Source organism: Somniosus microcephalus, unplaced genomic scaffold, assembly GCF_052327205.1.
Source record: "Somniosus microcephalus isolate GS21.2 unplaced genomic scaffold, FLI_Smic_1.0 unresolved_chr1, whole genome shotgun sequence".
In the NCBI taxonomy this organism is placed as follows: domain Eukaryota; kingdom Metazoa; phylum Chordata; class Chondrichthyes; order Squaliformes; family Somniosidae; genus Somniosus; species Somniosus microcephalus.
The window spans coordinates 36,720,357-36,741,470 of record NW_028225179.1 but is presented as its reverse complement, the minus strand read 5'-3'; the positions used below and the strand labels follow the sequence as shown (position 1 = coordinate 36,741,470).

The following is a 21,114-nucleotide window of genomic DNA, read 5'->3' as shown; positions in this document are numbered from 1 at the left end:
GTGAGAGAATGTCTGGAGGTGAGAGAATGTCTGGAGGTGAGAGAATGTCTGGAGGTGAGAGAATGTCTGGAGGTGAGAGAATGTCTGGAGGTGAGAGAATGTCTGGAGGTGAGAGAATGTCTGGAGGTGGAGAGAATGTCTGGAGGTGAGAGAATGTCTGGAGGTGAGAGAATGTCTGGAGGTGAGAGAATGTCTGGAGGTGAGAGAATGTCTGGAGGTGAGAGAATGTCTGGAGGTGAGAGAATGTCTGGAGGGTGAGAGAATGTCTGGAGGTGAGAGAATGTCTGGAGGTGAGAGAATGTCTGGAGTTGAGAGAATGTCTGGAGGTGAGAATGTCTGGAGGTGAGAGAATGTCTGGAGGTGAGAGAATGTCTGGAGGTGAGAGAATGTCTGGAGGTGAGAGAATGTCTGGAGGTGAGAGAATGTCTGGAGGTGAGAGAATGTCTGGAGGTGAGAATGTCTGGAGGTGAGAGAATGTCTGGAGGTGAGAGAATGTCTGGAGGTGAGAGAATGTCTGGAGGTGAGAGAATGTCTGGAGGTGAGAGAATGTCTGGAGGTGAGAGAATGTCTGGAGGTGAGAGAATGTCTGGAGGTGAGAGAATGTCTGGAGGTGAGAGAATGTCTGGAGGTGAGAATGTCTGGAGGTGAGAGAATGTCTGGAGGTGAGAGAATGTCTGGAGGTGAGAGAATGTCTGGAGGTGAGAGAATGTCTGGAGGTGAGAGAATGTCTGGAGGTGAGAGAATGTCTGGAGGTGAGAGGATGTCTGGAGGTGAGAGAATGTCTGGAGGTGAGAGAATGTCTGGAGGTGAGAGAATGTCTGGAGGTGAGAGAATGTCTGGAGGTGAGAGACTGTCTGGAGGTGAGAGAATGTCTGGAGGTGAGAGAATGTCTGGAGGTGAGAGAATGTCTGGAGGTGAGAGAATGTCTGGAGGTGAGAATGTCTGGAGGTGAGAATGTCTGGAGGTGAGAGAATGTCTGGAGGTGAGAATGTCTGGAGGTGAGGAATGTCTGGAGGTGAGAGAATGTCTGGAGGTGAGAGAATGTCTGGAGGTGAGAGAATGTCTGGAGGTGAGAGAATGTCTGGAGGTGAGAGAATGTCTGGAGGTGAGAGAATGTCTGGAGGTGAGAGAATGTCTGGAGGTGAGAGAATGTCTGGAGGTGAGAATGTCTGGAGGTGAGAGGAATGTCTGGAGGTGAGAGAATGTCTGGAGGTGAGAGAATGTCTGGAGGTGAGAGAATGTCTGGAGGTGAGAGAATGTCTGGAGGTGAGAGAATGTCTGGAGGTGAGAGAATGTCTGGAGGTGAGAATGTCTGGAGGTGAGAGAATGTCTGGAGGTGAGAGAATGTCTGGAGGTGAGAGAATGTCTGGAGGTGAGAGAATGTCTGGAGGTGAGAGAATGTCTGGAGGTGAGAGAATGTCTGGAGGTGAGAGAATGTCTGGAGGTGAGAGAATGTCTGGAGGTGAGAGAATGTCTGGAGGTGAGAGAATGTCTGGAGGTGAGAATGTCTGGAGGTGAGAGAATGTCTGGAGGTGAGAGAATGTCTGGAGGTGAGAGAATGTCTGGAGGTGAGAATTTCTGGAGGTGAGAGACTGTCTGGAGGTGAGAGAATGTCTGGAGGTGAGAGAATGTCTGGAGGTGAGAGACTGTCTGGAGGTGAGAGAATGTCTGGAGGTGAGAGAATGTCTGGAGGTGAGAATGTCTGGAGGTGAGAGACTGTCTGGAGGTGAGAGAATGTCTGGAGGTGAGAGAATGTCTGGAGGTGAGAGAATGTCTGGAGGTGAGAGAATGTCTGGAGGTGAGAGAATGTCTGGAGGTGAGAGAATGTCTGGAGGTGAGAGAATGTCTGGAGGTGAGAGAATGTCTGGAGGTGAGAGAATGTCTGGAGGTGAGAGAATGTCTGGAGGTGAGAGAATGTCTGGAGGTGAGAGAATGTCTGGAGGTGAGAGAATGTCTGGAGGTGAGAGAATGTCTGGAGGTGAGAGAATGTCTGGAGGTGAGAGAATGTCTGGAGGTGAGAGAATGTCTGGAGGTGAGAGAATGTCTGGAGGTGAGAGAATGTCTGGAGGTGAGGAATGTCTGGAGGTGAGAGAATGTCTGGAGGTGAGAGAATGTCTGGAGGTGAGAGAATGTCTGGAGGTGAGAGAATGTCTGGAGGTGAGAGAATGTCTGGAGGTGAGAGAATGTCTGGAGGTGAGAATGTCTGGAGGTGAGAGAATGTCTGGAGGTGAGAGAATGTCTGGAGGTGAGAGAATGTCTGGAGGTGAGAGAATGTCTGGAGGTGAGAGAATGTCTGGAGGTGAGAATGTCTGGAGGTGAGAGAATGTCTGGAGGTGAGAGAATGTCTGGAGGTGAGAATGTCTGGAGGTGAGAGACTGTCTGGAGGTGAGAATGTCTGGAGGTGAGAGAATGTCTGGAGGTGAGAGAATGTCTGGAGGTGAGAGAATGTCTGGAGGTGAGAGAATGTCTGGAGGTGAGGGAATGTCTGGAGGTGAGAGAATGTCTGGAGGTGAGAGAATGTCTGGAGGTGAGAGAATGTCTGGAGGTGAGAGAATGTCTGGAGGTGAGAGAATGTCTGGAGGTGAGAGAATGTCTGGAGGTGAGAATGTCTGGAGGTGAGAGAATGTCTGGAGGTGAGAGAATGTCTGGAGGTGAGAGAATGTCTGGAGGTGAGAGAATGTCTGGAGGTGAGAGAATGTCTGGAGGTGAGAATGTCTGGAGGTGAGAGAATGTCTGGAGGTGAGAGAATGTCTGGAGGTGAGAGAATGTCTGGAGGTGAGAGAATGTCTGGAGGTGAGAGAATGTCTGGAGGTGAGAGAATGTCTGGAGGTGAGAGAATGTCTGGAGGTGAGAGAATGTCTGGAGGTGAGAGAATGTCTGGAGGTGAGAATGTCTGGAGGTGAGAGAATGTCTGGAGGTGAGAGAATGTCTGGAGGTGAGAGAATGTCTGGAGGTGAGAATGTCTGGAGGTGAGAGAATGTCTGGAGGTGAGAGAATGTCTGGAGGTGAGAGAATGTCTGGAGGTGAGAGAATGTCTGGAGGTGAGGGAATGTCTGGAGGTGAGAGAATGTCTGGAGGTGAGAGGATGTCTGGAGGTGAGAATGTCTGGAGGTGAGAGAATGTCTGGAGGTGAGAGAATGTTGGGACCTGATCAAAGTTGATTAATCGTTGCTCTCCGGAGATGGGAGATTCTCTTGGCGAATTTTCCAGATGTTCTGTGTGAGATTTGGAGTAAAGCTCCCGAGAAACAGATGTTGGAGCCTGACCGGAGATTAATCCGGCTTTGGGGCTGATGTGTGGAGATTGGGACTGGGGGTGCAGAATAACCGCGGGGCCGTCCGTCAATAAAAAGGCCTGCCTTGTCTCTCTCTCTTTCGCCTGCTGCTCCTTAAGCCCAACACTCTCTCCCCCCCCAGTCGAGCTCGAGACGGAGTCCGATGCGGAGGGGGAAAAGGGAGCCGGACGGTGAGGAAGGAGCGGACGAGTACCGGGAGCCGTTATTCATGCTTGCCCAGCAGTGCGTCAAAATGCAGAACGTCCTCGGCCCCGCCTGTATCTTCCTGAAGAAGGGCATAGCTGAAAAACACACGGTAACGTGGAATTTTAAACTAGTCCCCACTCCGTCCCGAGCTCCCCTGCACTGTTTCCCACAAACCCACCCTCTACTAGCCCCCTGAGCTTTCACCCTCTGCGACCCCTACACCGGGGAGAGTCGGTGCCCGCGGGGACTCGTACCCCGGGGAGTGTCGGTGCCCATGGTGACCCGTACCCCGGGGAGAGTCGGTGCCCGCGGGGACCCGTACCCCGGGGAGAGTCGGCGCCCGTGGGGACCCGTACCCCGGGGAGAGTCGGTGCCCGTGGGGACCCGTACCCTGGGGAGAGTCGGTGCCCGCGAGGACCCGTACCCCGGGGAGAGTCGGCGCCCGTGGGGACCCGTACCCCGGAGAGAGTCGGTGCCCGCGGGGACCAGTACCCCGGGGAGAGTCAATGTTCATTTTCTGTTTCACTCATTTAATGATTTCCTTTTGATTCAATTTCAGGAGCGTCACCTTGGAACTCGGGAGATGCAAGGTGAGGTCGGAGACTGATCGTAACCCTGGACTAGGGGAGGTCGGAGACTGATCGTAACCCCAGACAGGGCGAGGTCGGAGACTGATCGTAACCCTGGACTAGGGGAGGTCGGAGACTGATCGTAACCTTGGACTAGGGGAGGTCGGAGACTGATCATAACCCTGGACTAGGGGAGGTCGGAGACTGATCGTAACCTTGGACTGGGGAGGTCAGAGACTGGTCATAACCCTGGACTAGGGGAGGTCAGAGACTGATCGTAGCCCCAGAATAGGGGAGGTCGGTGACTGATTGTAACCCCAGAATAGGGGAGGTCGGAGACTGATCGTAGCCTTGGACTAGGGGAGGTCGGAGACTGATCATAACCTTGGACTAGGGGAGGTCGGAGACTGATCATAACCCTGGACTAGGGGAGGTCGGAGACTGATCGTAGCCTTGGACTAGGGGAGGTCGGAGACTGATCATAACCTTGGACTAGGGGAGGTCGGAGACTGATCATAACCCTGGACTAGGGGAGGTCGGAGACTGATCGTAACCTTGGACTAGGGGAGGTCGGAGACTGATCATAACCCTGGACTAGGGGAGGTCAGAGACTGATCGTAACCTTGGACTAGGGGAGGTCGGAGACTGATCATAACCCTGGACTAGGGGAGGTCGGAGACTGATCGTAACCTTGGACTAGGGGAGGTCGGAGACTGGTCATAACCCTGGACTAGGGGAGGTCAGAGACTGATCGTAACCCCAGAATAGGGGAGGTCGGTGACTGATTGTAACCCCAGAATAGGGGAGGTCGGAGACTGATCGTAGCCTTGGACTAGGGGAGGTCGGAGACTGATCATAACCTTGGACTAGGGGAGGTCGGAGACTGATCATAACCCTGGACTAGGGGAGGTCGGAGACTGATCGTAGCCTTGGACTAGGGGAGGTCGGAGACTGATCATAACCCTGGACTAGAGGAGGTCAGAGACTGATCGTAACCTTGGACTAGGGGAGGTCGGAGACTGATCGTAACCTTGGACTAGAGGAGGTTGGAGACGGATCATAACCCCGGACTAGGGGAGGTCGGAGACTGATCGTAACCTTGGACTCGGGAGGTCGGAGACTGATCGTAACCCTGGACTAGTGGAGGTCGGAGACTGATCGTAACCTTGGACTAGGGGAGGTTGGAGACTGATCGTAACCCCGGACTAGGGGAGGTCGGAGACTGATGGTAACCCTGGACTGGGGAGATCGGAGACTGATCATAACCTTGGACTAGTGGAGGTCGGAGACTGATCGTAACCTTGGACTAGGGGAGGTTGGAGACTGATCGTAACCCCGGACTAGGGGAGGTCGGAGACTGATCGTAACCTTGGACTGGGGAGATCGGAGACTGATCGTAACCTTGGACTAGTGGAGGTCGGAGACTGATCGTAACCCCGGACTAGAGGAGGTCAGAGACTGATCGTAACCTTGGACTAGGGGAGGTCAGAGACTGATCGTAACCCTGGACTAGGGGAGGTCGGATACTGATCGTAACCTTGGACTAGAGGAGGTCGGAGACGGATCATAACCCCGGACTAGGGGAGGTCGGAGACTGATCGTAACCTTGGACTCGGGAGGTCGGAGACTGATCGCAACCCTGGACTAGTGGAGGTCGGAGACTGATCGTAACCTTGGACTAGGGAAGGTTGGAGACTGATCGTAACCCCGGACTAGGGGAGGTCGGAGACTGATCGTAACCTTGGACTGGGGAGATCGGAGACTGATCGTAACCTTGGACTAGGGGAGGTTGGAGACTGATCGTAACCTTCGACTGGGGAGATCGGAGACTGATTGTAACCCTGGACTAGGGGAGGTTGGAGACTGATCGTAACCTTGGACTAGGGGAGGTTGGAGACTGATGGTAACCCCGGACTAGGGGAGGTCGGAGACTGATGGTAACCCCAGACTGTGCGAGGTTCGAGACCGATCGTAACCCTGGAATGGGGAGGTTGGAGACTGATGGTAACCCCGGACTGGGGGAGGTCGGAGAGGAATGGAGAGAGAGGGAGGATGGGAGCTTGGGAGAGAGAGGGAGGGACAGTGGGCGAGGGAGGAGAGAGTGGAGCTGTAAGCTTTTAATGGTCTGTATTTATTGATGATTGTAGAGTTGAGAGACGCCTTCACGGAGTTCGATAAGGATAAGGACGGACACATTAGCTGCAAGGACCTGGGCAATCTGATGAGGACCATGGGCTATATGCCAACTGAGATGGAGCTGATCGAACTGTCCCAGCAAATCAACATGAACTGTGAGTGGCCCACTGGAGACTGCTCCCTCACTCCCCAAACCCCATGTTCCCGTGGGCACTGATTCTCCCCAGGGTACGGGTCCCCAAGGGCACTGACTCTCCCCAGGGTACGGGTCCCCGCGGGCACCGACTCTCCCCGGGGTGCGGGTCCCTGCGGGCACTGACTCTCCCCAGGGTACGGGTCCCCGCGGGCACCGACTCTCCCCAGGGTACGGGTCCCCGTGGGCACCGACGCTCCCCGGGGTACGGGTCCCCGCGGGCTCCGGCTCTCCCCGGGGTACGTGTCCCCACGGGCACCGACCCTCCCCGGGGTACAGGTCCCCACGGGCAACGACTCTCCCCAGGGTACAGGTCCCCACGGGCACCAACTCTCCCCAGGGTACGGGTCCCCATGGGCACCGACTCTCTCCGGGGTACAGGTCCCCGCGGGCGCCAACCCTCCCCGGGGGACGCGTCCCCACGGGCACCGACTCAACCCGGGGTACGGGTCCCCACGGGCACCGACTCTCCCCGGGGCACGGGTCCCCATGGGCACCGACTCTCCCCGGGGTACGGGTCCCCGCGGGCACCGACTCTCCCCGGGGTACGGGTCCTCACGGGCACCGACTCTCCCCGGGGTACGGTCCCCGCGGGCACCGACTCTCCCCGGGGTACAGGTCCCCGTGGGCTCTGACACTCCCCGGGGTACAGGTCCCCGTGGGCACCGACTCTCCCCGGGGTACGGGTCCCCACAAGCACCGGCTCTCCCCGGGGTACGGGTCCCCTCGGGCGCAGACTCTCCCCGGGGTACGGGTCCCCATGGGCACCGACTCTCCCCGGGGTACGGGTCCCCGCCGGCGCAGACTCTCCCCGGGGTACGGGTACCCACGGGCACCGACTCTCCCCGGGGTACGAGTCCCCACAGGCACCGACTCTCCCCGGGGTACGGGTCCCCACGGGCACCGACTCTCCCCGGGGTACGGGTCCACACGGGCACCGACTCTCTCTGGGTCCCCGCGGGCACCGACTCTCCCCGGGGTACGGGTCCCCGCGAGCTCCGACTCTCCCCGGAGTACGGGTCCCCGCGGGCTCGGACTCTCCCCGGGGTACGGGTCCCCACGGGTACCGACTCTCCCCGGGGTACGGTTCCCCACGGGCACCGACTCTACCCAGGGTACAGGTCCCCACGGGCTCCGACTCTCCCCGGGGTACGGGTCCCCACGGGCTCCGACTCTCCCCGGGGTACGGGTCCCCGCGGGCACCGACTCTCCCCGGGGTACGGGACCCCGCGGGCGCCGACTCTCCCCGGGGTACGGGTCCCCACGGGCACCGACTCTCCCCGGGGCACGGGTCCCCATGGGCACCGACTCTCCCCGGGGTACGGGTCCCCGCGGGCACCGACTCTCCCCGGGGTACGGGTCCTCACGGGCACCGACTCTCCCCGGGGTACGGTCCCCGCGGGCACCGACTCTCCCCGGGGTACGGGTCCCCGAGGGCACCGACTCTCCCCGGGGTACGGGTCCCCACGGGCACCGACTCTCCCCGGGGTACGGGTCCCCACGGGCATGACTCTCCCCGGGGTACGGGTCCCCACGGGCACCGACTCTCCCCGGGGTACGGTTCCCCACGGGCACCGACTCTACCCGGGGTACGGTTCCCCCCGGGATACGGGTCCCTGCAGGCACCGACTGTCCCCGGGGTACGGGACCCCGCGGGCGCCGACTCTCCCCGGGGTACGGGGCACCACAGGCACCGACTCTCCCCGGGGTGCGGGGCAGAAGAGGGAGGGGAGCATGAAGTGGGTGGGTTTCAGTATGCCCCGCCCAGCCCGCGTTCCCCTGATGATGTCATCACAGACTTCCAGTCCAACTTGTGACGGTGATTCTGACCCTATCGCCCCTCATCCCATCTCCGCCCAGCAACAAATTCTCTGCATTTTAAAACTCTCATCCTGGTGTTCAAATCCTTCCGAGGCCCTCGCCCCTCCCTATCTCTGTAACCTCCTCCAGCCCCCTACTACACTCCCTATCTCTGTAACCTCCTCCAGCCCCTACAACCCTCCCTATCTCTGTAACCTCCTCCAGCCCCCTACAACCCTCCCTATCGCTGTAACCTCCTCCAGTCCCTGCAACCCTCCCTATCTCTGTAACCTCCTCCAGCCCCTACAACCCTCCCTATCTCTGTAACCTCCTCCAGCCCCTACAACCCTCCCTATCTCTGTAACCTCCTCCAGCCCCTACACCCCTCCCTATCTCTGTAACCTCCTCCAGCCCCTACAACCCTCCCTATCGCTGTAACCTCCTCCAGCCCTACAACCCTCCCTATCTCTGTAACCTCCTCCAGCCTCTACCAACCTCCCTATCTCTGTAACCTCCTCCAGCCCCCTACAACCCTCCCTATCTCTGTAACCTCCTCCAGCCTCTACAACCCTCCCTATCTCTGTAACCTCCTCCAGCCCCTACAACCCTCCCTATCTCTGTAACCTCCTCCAGCCCCTACAACCCTCCCTATCTTTGTAACCTCCTCCAGCCTCTAAAACCCTATCTCTGTAACCTCCTCCAGCCCCTACACCCCTCCCTATCTCTGTAACCTCCTCCAGCCTCTACAACCCTCCCTATCTCTGTAACCTCCTCCAGCCTCTACAACCCTCCCTATCTCTGTAACCTCCTCCAGCCCCTACAACCCTCCCTATCTCTGTAACCTCCTCCAGCCCCCTACAACCCTCCCTATCTCTGTAACCTCCTCCAGCCCCTACAACCCTCCCTATCTCTGTAACCTCCTCCAGCCCCTACAACCCTCCCTATCTCTGTAACCTCCTCCAGCCCCTACACCCCTCCCTATCTCTGTAACCTCCTCCAGCCCCTACAACCCTCCCTATCGCTGTAACCTCCTCCAGCCCTACAACCCTCCCTATCTCTGTAACCTCCTCCAGCCTCTACCAACCTCCCTATCTCTGTAACCTCCTCCAGCCCCCTACAACCCTCCCTATCTCTGTAACCTCCTCCAGCCTCTACAACCCTCCCTATCTCTGTAACCTCCTCCAGCCCCTACAACCCTCCCTATCTCTGTAACCTCCTCCAGCCCCTACAACCCTCCCTATCTTTGTAACCTCCTCCAGCCTCTAAAACCCTATCTCTGTAACCTCCTCCAGCCCCTACACCCCTCCCTATCTCTGTAACCTCCTCCAGCCTCTACAACCCTCCCTATCTCTGTAACCTCCTCCAGCCTCTACAACCCTCCCTATCTCTGTAACCTCCTCCAGCCCCTACAACCCTCCCTATCTCTGTAACCTCCTCCAGCCCCCTACAACCCTCCCTATCTCTGTAACCTCCTCCAGCCCCTACCACCCTCCCTATCTTTGTAACCTCCTCCAGCCTCTAAAACCCTATCTCTGTAACCTCCTCCAGCCCCTACACCCCTCCCTATCTCTGTAACCTCCTCCAGCCCCCTACAACCCTCCCTATCTCTGTAACCTCCTCCAGCCTCTACAACCCTCCCTATCTCTGTAACCTCCTCCAGCCCCTACAACCCTCCCTATCTCTGTAACCTCCTCCAGCCCCTACAACCCTCCCTATCTCTGTAACCTCCTCCAGCCGCTACAACCCTCCCTATCTCTGTAACCTCCTCCAGCCCCTACAACCCTCCCTATCTCTGTAACCTCCTCCAGCCCCTACAACCCTCCCTATCTCTGTAACCTCCTCCAGCCTCTACAACCCTATCTCTGTAACCTCCTCCAGCCCCTACAACCCTCCCTATCTCTGTAACCTCCTCCAGCCCCCTACAACCCTCCCTATCTCTGTAACCTCCTCCAGCCCCTACCACCCTCCCTATCTTTGTAACCTCCTCCAGCCTCTAAAACCCTATCTCTGTAACCTCCTCCAGCCCCTACAACCCTCCCTATCTCTGTAACCTCCTCCAGCCCCTACAACCCTCCCTATCTCTGTAACCTCCTCCAGCCCCTACCACCCTCCCTATCTCTGTAACCTCCTCCAGCCCCTACCACCCTCCCTATCTCTGTAACCTCCTCCAGCCCCTACAACCCTCCCTATCTCTGTAACCTCCTCCAGCCGCTACAACCCTCCCTATCTCTGTAACCTCCTCCAGCCCCTACAACCCTCCCTATCTCTGTAACCTCCTCCAGCCCCTACAACCCTCCCTATCTCTGTAACCTCCTCCAGCCCCCTACAACCCTCCCTATCTCTGTAACCTCCTCCAGCCCCTACCACCCTCCCTATCTTTGTAACCTCCTCCAGCCTCTAAAACCCTATCTCTGTAACCTCCTCCAGCCCCTACAACCCTCCCTATCTCTGTAACCTCCTCCAGCCCCTACAACCCTCCCTATCTCTGTAACCTCCTCCAGCCCCTACCACCCTCCCTATCTCTGTAACCTCCTCCAGCCCCTACCACCCTCCCTATCTCTGTAACCTCCTCCAGCCATACACCCCTCCCAGATCTCTGCGCCCCTCCAATTCTGGCCACTTGCGTGCCCCCCCCCCCCCCAATTTCCATCGCTCCACCATTGGCGGCCGTGCCTTCAGCTGCCTGGGCCCCAAGCTCCGGCATTCCCTCTCTAAACGTCTCCGCCTCTCTCTCCTCCTTTAAGATGCTCCTTAAAACCTACTCACGTGACCCAGCTTTGGGTCTCCTGTCCCTAATGTCTCCTTATGTGGCTCGGTGTCAAATTTTGTCTGATTTACGCTCCCGTGAAGCACCCTGGGACGTTTTACTATGTTAAGGACGCTATATAAATGCCGGTTGTTGTTGTTGTAGTTGGAGGACGAGTGGATTTTGAGGATTTCGTGGAAATCATGGCTCCTAAACTCCTGGCCGAAACAGCGGGGATGATCGGCATGAAGGAACTACGAGATGCCTTTCGAGAGGTAGCATGAGGTTGACGTGGTGTACATGGATTTCCAAAAGGCGTTCGACAAAGTGCCACATAATAGGCTTGCCAGCAAAGTTGAAGCCCATGGAATAAGAGGGACAGTGGCAGCATGGATACGGAATTGGCTAAGTGACAGGAAACAGAGAGTAGTGGTGAATGGTTGTGTATCGGACTGGAGGAAGGTACACAGTGGTGTTCCCCAGGGGTCGGTTCTAGGACCACTGCTTTTCTTGATATATATTAAGAACACAAAACTTGGAAGTACAGTGAACAGTGAGGAGGAGAGTGATAGACTTCAGGGAGACAGACAGGCTGGTGGAATGGGCAGACACGTGGCAGATGAAATTTAACACAGAAAAGTGCAAAGTGATACATTCTGGTAGAAAGAACGAGGAGAGGAAATATAAACTGATGTGCCTCAATAAATCCGAGACGCGATGTTAGCGAAACAAAACAAGGCTTTTATTGACTTAGAAGGTAACACACAGGAGAGAGGTATCTTCCATCCAGAGGTCTGCCGTACTGGATGTACTGCAGGCTGGGCCAGCTTGCATAGGGGCCAGGTATGGGCGGAGCCCTACACACAGTACAATACAATGGGCCAGGTATGGGCGGAGCCCTACACATAGTACAATACAATGGTGAGGAAACAGAACAGAGGTAAGGGGAATGAAACTGAAACCAACCACAGTCACAGGCAGTGATGAATGGAATATTTCATCACATAAACTAAAGGGTACAATCCTAAAGGGAGTGCACAAACAGAGAGACCTGGGGTTATGTGTGCATAAATTGTTGAAGGTGGCAGGGGAGTTTGAAAAAGCAGTTTAAAAAGTTTACGGGATCCTGGGCTTCACAAACAGAGGTATAGAGTACAAAAGTGTGGAGATTCTGATGAACCTGTGTAAAACACTGGTTCGGCCCCAACTGGCGTAATCTGTCCAATTCTGGGCGCCGCACTTTAGGAAGGATGTGAAGGCCTTAGAGAGGGTGCAGAAAAGATTTACGAGAATGATTCCAGGGATGAGGGACTTCAGTGATGTGGAGAGACTGGAGAAGCTGGGGTTGTTCTCCTTGGAGCAGAGAAGGTTAAGGTGAGATTGACCAGAATGGTACCGGGGATGAGGGACTTCAGTGATGTGGAGAGACTGGAGAAGCTGGGGTTGTTCTCCTTAGAGCAGAGAATGTTAAGGGGAGATTGGCCAGAATGGTACCAGGGATGAGGGACTTCAGTGATGTGGAGAGACTGGAGAAGCTGGGATTGTTCTCCTTGGAGCAGAGAAGGTTAAGGGGAGATTGACCAGAATGGTCCCAGGGATGAGGGACTTCAGTGATGTGGAGAGACTGGAGAAGCTGGGATTGTTCTCCTTAGAGCAGAGAAGGTTAAGGGGAGATTGACCAGAATGGTACCAGGGATGAGGGACTTCAGTGATGTGGAGAGACTGGAGAAGCTGGGATTGTTCTCCTTAGAGCAGAGAAGGTTAAGGGGAGATTGACCAGAATGGTCCCAGGGATGAGGGACTTCAGTTATGTGGATAGACTTGAGAAGCTGGGGTTGTTCTCCTTGGAGCAGAGAAGGTTGAGAGGAGATTTGATAGAGGTGTTCAAAATCATGCGGGGTCTGGACAGGGTAGATAGAGAGAAACTGTTCCCATTGGCGGAAGGGTCGAGAACCAGAGGACACAGGTTTAAGGTGATTGGAGAAGAACCAAAGGCGACATGAGGAAAAACTTTTTTACGCAGCGAGTGGTTGGGATCTTGGATGCGCTGCCTGAGAGGGTGGTGGAGGCAGATTCAATCACGGCTTTCAAAAGGGAGTTGGATAAGTATCTGAAGGCAAAAAAATTGCAGGGCTACGGGGAAAGGGCGGGAGAGTGGGACTAGCTGAAGCGCTCTTGCAGAGAGCCGGCACGGGCTCGATGGGCCGAATGGCCTCCTTCTGTGCTGTAACCATTCTATGATTCTATGATATTGAATCATGTCACAGTGACCCAGAGAGATTCAATGGGCAGGTGGAGTCCATGATAGGGGAGAGTGTACATGGGCTGTGGGAGGAGATTCAATGGGTGGGTAGAGTCAGTGATAGGGGAGAGTGTACATGTGCTGTGGGAGGAGATTAAATGGATGGGTAGAGTCCATGATAGGGGAGAGTGTACATGGGCTGTGGGAGGAGATTAAATGGGTGGGTAGAGTCCACGATAGGGGAGAGTGGACATGGGCTGTGGGAGGAGATTGAATGGGTGGGTAGAGTCCGCGATAGGGGAGAGTGTACACAGGCTGTGTGAGGAGATTAAATGGGTGGGTAGAGTCCGTGATAGGGGAGAGTGTACATGGGCTGTGGGAGGAGATTGAATGGGTGGGTAGAGTCCACGATAGGGGAGAGTGGACATGGGCTGTGGGAGGAGATTAAATGGGTGGGTAGAATCTGTGATAGGGGAGAGTGTACATGGGCTGTGGGAGGAGATTAAATGGGTGGGGAGAGTCCGCGATAGGGGAGAGTGTACACGGGCTGTGGGAGGAGATTAAATGGGTGGGTAGAGTCCGTGATAGGGGAGAGTGTACATGGGCTGTGGGAGGAGATTAAATGAATGGGTAGAGTCCATGATAGGGGAGAGTGTACATGGGCTGTGGGAGGAGATTAAATGGGTGGGGAGAGTCTGTGATAGGGGAGAGTGTACATGGGCTGTGGGAGGAGATTAAATGAATGGGTAGAGTCCATGATAGGGGAGAATGTACATGGGCTGTGGGAGGAGATTAAATGGGTGGGGAGAGTCTGTGATAGGGGAGAGTGTCCATGGGCTGTGGGAGGAGATTAAATGGGTGGGGAGAGTCTGTGATAGGGGAGAGTGTCCATGGGCTGTGGGAGGAGATTAAATGGGTGGGCAGAGTCAGTGATAGGGGAGAGTGTACATGGGCTGTGGCAGGAGATTAAATGGGTGGGTAGAGTCCGTGATAGGGGAGAGTGTACATGGGCTGTGGGAGGAGATTAAATGGGTGGGGAGAGTCTGTGATAGGGGAGAGTGTCCATGGGCTGTGGGAGGAGATTAAATGGGTGGGCAGAGTCAGTGATAGGGGAGAGTGTACATGGGCTGTGGCAGGAGATTAAATGGGTGGGTAGAGTCCGTGATAGGGGAGAGTGTACATGGGCTGTGGGAGGAGATTAAATGGGTGGGGAGAGTCTGTGATAGGGGAGAGTGTACATGGGCTGTGGGAGGAGATTAAATGAATGGGTAGAGTCCATGATAGGGGAGAGTGTACATGGGCTGTGGGAGGAGATTAAATGGGTGGGTAGAGTCAGTGATAGGGGAGAGTGTACGCGGGCTGTGGGAGGAGAATAAATGGGTGGGTAGAGTCTGTGATAGGGGAGAGTGTACATGGGCTGTGGGAGGAGATTAAATGGGTGGGTAGAGTCCGTGATAGGGGAGAGTGTACATGGGCTGTGGGAGGAGATTAAATGAATGGGTAGAGTCCATGATAGGGGAGAGTGTACATGGGCTGTGGGAGGAGATTAAATGGGTGGGTAGAGTCAGTGATAGGGGAGAGTGTACGCGGGCTGTGGGAGGAGAATAAATGGGTGGGTAGAGTCTGTGATAGGGGAGAGTGTACATGGGCTGTGGGAGTAGATTCAATGGGTGGGTAGAGTCCGCGATAGGGGAGAGTGTACATGGGCTGTGGGAGGAGATTAAATGGGTGGGGAGAGTCTGTGATAGGGGAGAGTGTACATGGGCTGTGGGAGGGGATTAAATGGGTGGGGAGAGTCTGTGATAGGGGAGAGTGTACATCAGCTGTGGGAGGAGATTAAATGGGTGGGTAGAGTCCATGATAGGGGAGAGTGTACATGGGCTGTGGGAGCAGATTAAATGGGTGGGTAGTGTCCATGATAGGGGAGAGTGGACATGGGCTCTGGGAGGGGATTAAATGGGTGGGGAGAGTCCGTGATAGGGGAGAGTGTACATGGCCTGTGGGAGGAGATTAAATGGGTGGGGAGAGTCTGTGATAGGGGAGAGTGTACATCAGCTGTGGGAGGAGATTAAATGGGTGGGGAGAGTCCGTGATAGGTGAGAGTGTACATGGGCTGTGGGAGGAGATGAAATGGGTGGGTAGAGTCTGTGATAGGAGAGAGTGTACATGGGCTGTGGGAGGAGATTAAATGGGTGGGTAGAGTCTGTGATAGGAGAGAGTGTACATGGGCTGTGGGAGGAGATTAAATGGGTGGGTAGAGTCCGTGATAGGGGAGAGTGTACATGGGCTGTGGGAGGAGATTAAATGGGTGGGTAGAATCCATGATAGGGGAGAGTGTACATGGGCTGTGGGCGGAGATTAATGGGTGGGTAGAGTCCGTGATAGGGGAGAGTGTACATGGGCTGTGGGCGGAGATTAAATGGGTGGGTAGAGTCAGTGATAGGGGAGAGTGTACATGGGCTGTGGGAGGAGATTAAATGGGTGGGTAGAGTCCATGGTAGGGGAGAGTGTACACGGGCTGTGGGAGGAGATTAAATGGGTGGGTAGAGTCCATGATAGGGGAGAGTGTACATGGGCTGTGGGAGGAGATTAAATGGGTGGGTAGAGTCCATGATAGGGGAGAGTGTACATGGGCTGTGGGAGTAGATTAAATGGGTGGGTAGAGTCCATGATAGGGGAGAGTGTACATGGGCTGTGGGAGGAGATTAAATGGGTGGGTAGAGTCCGCGATAGGGGAGAGTGTACATGGGCTGTGGGAGGAGATTAAATGGGTGGGTAGAGTCCGCGATAGGGGAGAGTGTACATGGGCTGTGGGAGGAGATTAAATGGGTGGGTAGAGTCTGCGATAGGGGAGAGTGTACATGGGCTGTGGGAGGAGATTAAATGGGTGGGTAGAGTCCGCGATAGAGGAGAGTGTACATTGGCTGTGGGAGGAGATTAAATGGGTGGGTAGAGCCCGCGATAGGGGAGAGTGTACACGGGCTGTGGGAGGAGATTAAATGGGTGGGTAGAGTCCGCGATAGGGGAGAGTGTACATGGGCTGTGGGAGGAGATTAAATGGGTGGGTAGAGCCCGCGATAGGGGAGAGTGTACACGGGCTGTGGGAGGAGATTAAATGGGTGGGTAGAGTCCACGATAGGGGAGAGTGTACAGGCGCATGCAGTTGATGTTACACTGTGGGTGGTATATTGTCTTCAGGTTAACTTTCTTCTCTCCCTCTTTCAGTTCGATGCGAATGGGGACGGTGCGATCACGGTCAGCGAACTCCGACACGCCATTCAAAAACTGATGAGTGAGCAGCTCTCTGCTGTGGAGTTTGAAGATGTGGTGAAGGAGGCGGACATCAATGGAGATGGGACGGTGGACTTTGAAGGTCAGTCAGACTGGCCAACAACACGCAAGCGAACGTAAATGGTGTGTCTGGGAGTGTTTGATGGGGCAGTGTAGAGGGAGCTTTACTCTGTATCTAACCCGTGCTGTATCTGCCCTGGGAGTGTTTGATGGGACAGTGTAGAGGGAGCTTTACTCTGTATCTAACCCGTGCTGTACCTGCCCTGGGAGTGTTTGATGGGACAGCGTAGAGGGAGCTTTACTCTGTATCTAACCCGTGCTGTACCTGCCCTGGGAGTGTTTGATGGGGACAGTGTAGAGGGAGCTTTACTCTGTATCTAACCCGTGCTGTACCTGCCCTAGGAGTGTTTGATGAGACAGTGTAGAGGGAGCTTTACTCTGTATGTAACCCGTGCTGTACCTGCCCTGGGAGTGTTTGATGGGACAATGTAGAGGGAGCTTTACTCTGTATCTAACCCGTGCTGCACCTGCCCTGGGAGTGTTTGATGGGACAGTGTAGAGGGAGCTTTACTCTGTATCTAACCCGCGCTGTACCTGCCCTGGGAGTGTTTGATGGGACAGTGTAGAGGGAGCATTACTCTGTATCTAACCCGTGCTGTACCTGCCCTGGGAGTGTTTGATGGGTCAGTGTAGACGGAGCTTTACTCTGTATCTAACCCGTGCTGTACCTGCCCTGGGAGTGTTTGATGGGACAATGTAGAGGGAGCTTTACTCTGTATCGAACCCGTGCTGTACCTGCCCTGGGAGTGTTTCATGGGGACAGTGTAGAGGGAGCTTTACTCTGTATCTAACCCCGTGCTGTACCTGCCCTGGGAGTGTTTGATGGGACAGTGTAGAGGGAGCTTTACTCTGTATCTAACCCCTGCTGTACCTGCCCTGGTAGTGTTTGATGGGACAGTGTAGAGGAAGCTTTACTCTGTATCTAACCCGTGCTGTACCTGCCCTAGGAGTGTTTGATGGGACAGTGTAGAGGGAGCTTTACTCTGTATCTAACCCGTGCTGTACCTGCCCTGGGAGTGTTTGATGGGACATTGTAGAGGGAGGTTTACTCTGTATCTAACCCGTGCTGTACCTGCCCTGGGAGTGTTTGATGGGACAGTGTAGAGGGAGCTTTACTCTGTATCTAACCCGTGCTGTCCCTGCCCTGGGAGTGTTTGATGGGACAGTGTAGAGGGAGCTTTACTCTGTATCTAACCCGTGCTGTACCTGCCCTGGGAGTGTTTGATGGGACAGTGTAGAGGGAGCTTTACTCTGTATCTAACCCTGTGCTGTATCTGCCCTGGGAGTGTTTGATGGGACAGTGTAGAGGGAGCTTTACTCTGTATCTAACCCGTGCTGTACCTGCCCTGGGAGTGTTTGATGGGACAGTGTAGAGGGAGCTTTACTCTGTATCTAACCCGTGCTGTACCTGCCCTGGGAGTGTTTGATGAGACAGTGTAGAGGGAGCTTTACTCTGTATCTAACCCTGTGCTGTACCTGTCCTGGGAGTGTTTGATGAGACAGTGTAGAGGGAGCTTTACTCTGTATCTAACCCGTGCTGTACCCGCCCTGGGAGTGTTTGATGGGACTGTGTAGAGGGAGCTTTACTCTGTATCTAACCCGTGCTGTACCTGCCCTGGGAGTGTTTGATGGGACAGTGTAGAGGGAACTTTACTCTGTATCTAACCCGTGCTGTACCTGCCCTGGGAATGCTTGATGGGACAGTGTAGAGGGAGCTTTACTCTGTATCTAACCCGTGCTGTACCTGCCGTGCGAGTTCTTTCAGCCCATCACAGCAGCGCCGGAACTTTGAGTCAGGAATAGGAGAGGGATTGAAATTCTGAACATTCTTTTTCTCTTTCCTCCGGCAGAATTTGTTCGTATGATGTCGAGCTGAGCTCACCGAGGACAAGAGCAGAAGGTCAAAGGCCATGATCGAGGGGTCAGCTGTGCCATTTGAATTCAGGGTGGGGTCAGGTTGTGACCCGCTGGGTTAGAGAGAGGGAAATAAGCCAGGGTTCCTGCTCCTGATCACTGTCCAGTGACCCCTGAGTTAGAGAGAAGGGAAATAAGCCAGGGTTCCTGCTCCTGATCACTGCCCAGTGACCCCTGGGTTAGAGAGAGGGGGAAATCAGCCAGGGTTCCTGCTCCTGATCACTGCCCAGTGACCCCTGGGTTAGAGAGAGAGGGGAAATCAGCCTGGGTTCCTGCTCCTGATCACTGTCCAGTGACCCCTGGGTTAGAGAGAGGGGAAATCAGCCTGGGTTCCTGCTCCTGATCACTGCCCAGTGACCCCTGGGTTAGAGAGAGGGGAAATCAGCCAGGGTTCCTGCTCCTGATCACTGTCCAGTGACCCCAGGGTTAGAGAGAGGGGAAATCAGCCTGGGTTCCTGCTCCTGATCACTGTCCAGTGACCCCTGGGTTAGAGAGAGGGGAAATCAGCCTGGGTTCCTGCTCCTGATCACAGCCCAGTGATTCCTGGGTTAGAGAGAGGGGAAATCAGCCTGGGTTCCTGCTCCTGATCACTGCCCAGTGACCCCTGGGTTAGAGAGAGGGGAAATCAGCCTGGGTTCCTGCTCCTGATCACCGCCCAGTGACCCCTGGGTTAGAGAGAGGGGAAATCAGCCAGGGTTCCTGCTCCTGGTCACTGCCCAGTGACGCCTGGGTTAGAGAGAGGGGAAATCAGCCTGGGTTCCTGCTCCTGATCACTGCCCAGTGACCCCTGGGTTAGAGAGAGGGGAAATCAGCCAGGGTTCCTGCTCCTGATCACTGCCCAGTGACCCCTGGGTTAGAGAGAGGGGAAATCAGCCAGGGTTCCTGCTCCTGATCACTGTCCAGTGATCCCTGGGTTAGAGAGAGGGGAAATCAGCCAGGGTTCCGGCTCCTGATCACTGTCCAGTGACCCCTGGGTTAGAGTGAGGGGAAATCAGTCCTTCTCCCTCAGGTAGATATCTGTACACAAACTGCTGTCTCAGTCCCCTCTCCCTCAGGGAGATATCCGTACACTGACTGGTGTCTCTCAGTCCCTCTCTCTCAGGGAGCTATCTGTACACTGACTGGTGTTTCTCAGGGAGATATCTGTACACTGACTGGTGTCTCTCAGTCCCTCTCTCTCAGGGAGATATCTGTACACTGACTAGTGTCTCTCAGTCCCTCTCTCTCAGGGAGATATCTGTACACTGACTAGTGTCTCTCAGTCCCTCTCCCTCAGGGCGATATCTGTACACTGACTGGTGTCTCTCAGTACAATGTACAGCAATTATTTCCAAACTGATGGTAAAGGTAGTTAATGTGTGAAAGATATGTTCAATAAAATAAATATTTGGTTCTGTAACAATATAGCCTGCATTTATGCATTTATTTAAATTCAGAGATCTGTCCATCACCAAACATTATCTGACTTCGTACCCCGGGGAGAGTCGGTGCCCGTGGGGACCCGTACCCCGGGAGAGTCGGTGCCCGTGGGGACCCGTACCCCGGGGAGAGTCGGTGCCCATGAGGAACCATACCCCAGGGAGAGTCGGTGCCCGTGGGGACCCGTACCCCGGGGAGAGTCGGTGCCCGCGGGGACCCGTACCCCGGGGAGAGTCGGTGCCCGTGGGGACCTGTACCCCGGGGAGAGTCGGTGCCCGTGGGGACCCGTACCCCGGGGAGAGTCGGAGCCCGCGGGGACCCGTACCCCGGGGAGAGTCGGTGCCCGCGGGGACCCGTACCCCGGGGAGAGTCGGTGCCCATGGGGACCCGTACTCTGGGGAGAGTCGGTGCCCATGGGGACCCGTACTCTGGGGAGAGTCGGTGCCCGTGGGGACCCGTACCCCGGGGAGAGTCGGTGCCCGTGGGGACCCGTACCCCGGGGAGAGTCGGTGCCCGTGGGGACCCGTACCCCGGGGAGAGTCGGTGCCCGTGGGGACCCGTACCCCGGGGAGAGTCGGAGCCCGTGGGCACCCATACCCCGGGGAGAGTCGGTGCCCGTGGGGACCCGTACCCTGGGGAGAGTCGGTGCCCGCGGGGACCTGTACCCCGGGGAGAGTCGGTGCCCGTGGGGACCCGTACCCTGGGGAGAGTCGGTGCCCGCGGGGACCTGTACCCCGGGGAGAGTCGGTGCCCGTGGGGACCCGTACCCTGGGGAGAGTCCGTGCCCGCGGGGACCTGTACCCCGGGGAGAGTCACCGCCCATGGGGACCCGTACTCTGGGGAGAGGAGAGGATGTGTTAGTACACTGAGGAAGAATATTAAACTGCTGGGAGCTGCTGATTGAGACGGGATTATCCAGGCGATTAAGCTCCTCTCCTTCTCTTCCTGTGACCTGCCTCGATCTCTCTGAATCCTGCTAAGAATTTCCGTAATATTCACGTTGATGCATCACTGTCCACCAGCCTGAGCTGACTGCCTCCATCCAGGGAGGAACAGCGGAAAATCTATCCCCTCCCATCATCCAGGCACTGAGGGGAATGGGACAGGTTTGGAAGCAAAACTGGGAGAGAGAGACAGGGAGAGAGGGAGACCGAGAGAGAGAGAGAGAGAGAGAGAGACAGACAGAGACAGAGAGACAGAGAGAGAGAGGCTGAAAGACAAAGAGAGGGGGACAGAGAGCAAGAGAGTGTTAATCCTCTAAAG

General features: G+C 55.6%; 1 protein-coding gene across 1 annotated transcript; it reads left to right on the top strand.

The window, feature by feature from the left end:
• The first annotated feature begins 2,094 nt into the window (after nucleotides 1-2,094).
• On the top strand, nucleotides 2,095-20,224 carry LOC147094623 (calcium-binding protein 5-like). Its single transcript, XM_085974453.1, has 6 exons — nucleotides 2,095-3,590; nucleotides 4,041-4,071; nucleotides 6,198-6,341; nucleotides 11,091-11,200; nucleotides 16,393-16,540; nucleotides 18,369-20,224. The coding sequence occupies exons 1-6, from the start codon at nucleotides 3,438-3,440 to the stop codon at nucleotides 18,392-18,394; spliced, it is 612 nt and encodes a 203-aa protein (XP_085830579.1). The 5' UTR covers nucleotides 2,095-3,437; the 3' UTR covers nucleotides 18,395-20,224.
• Nucleotides 20,225-21,114: the final 890 nt, after the last annotated feature.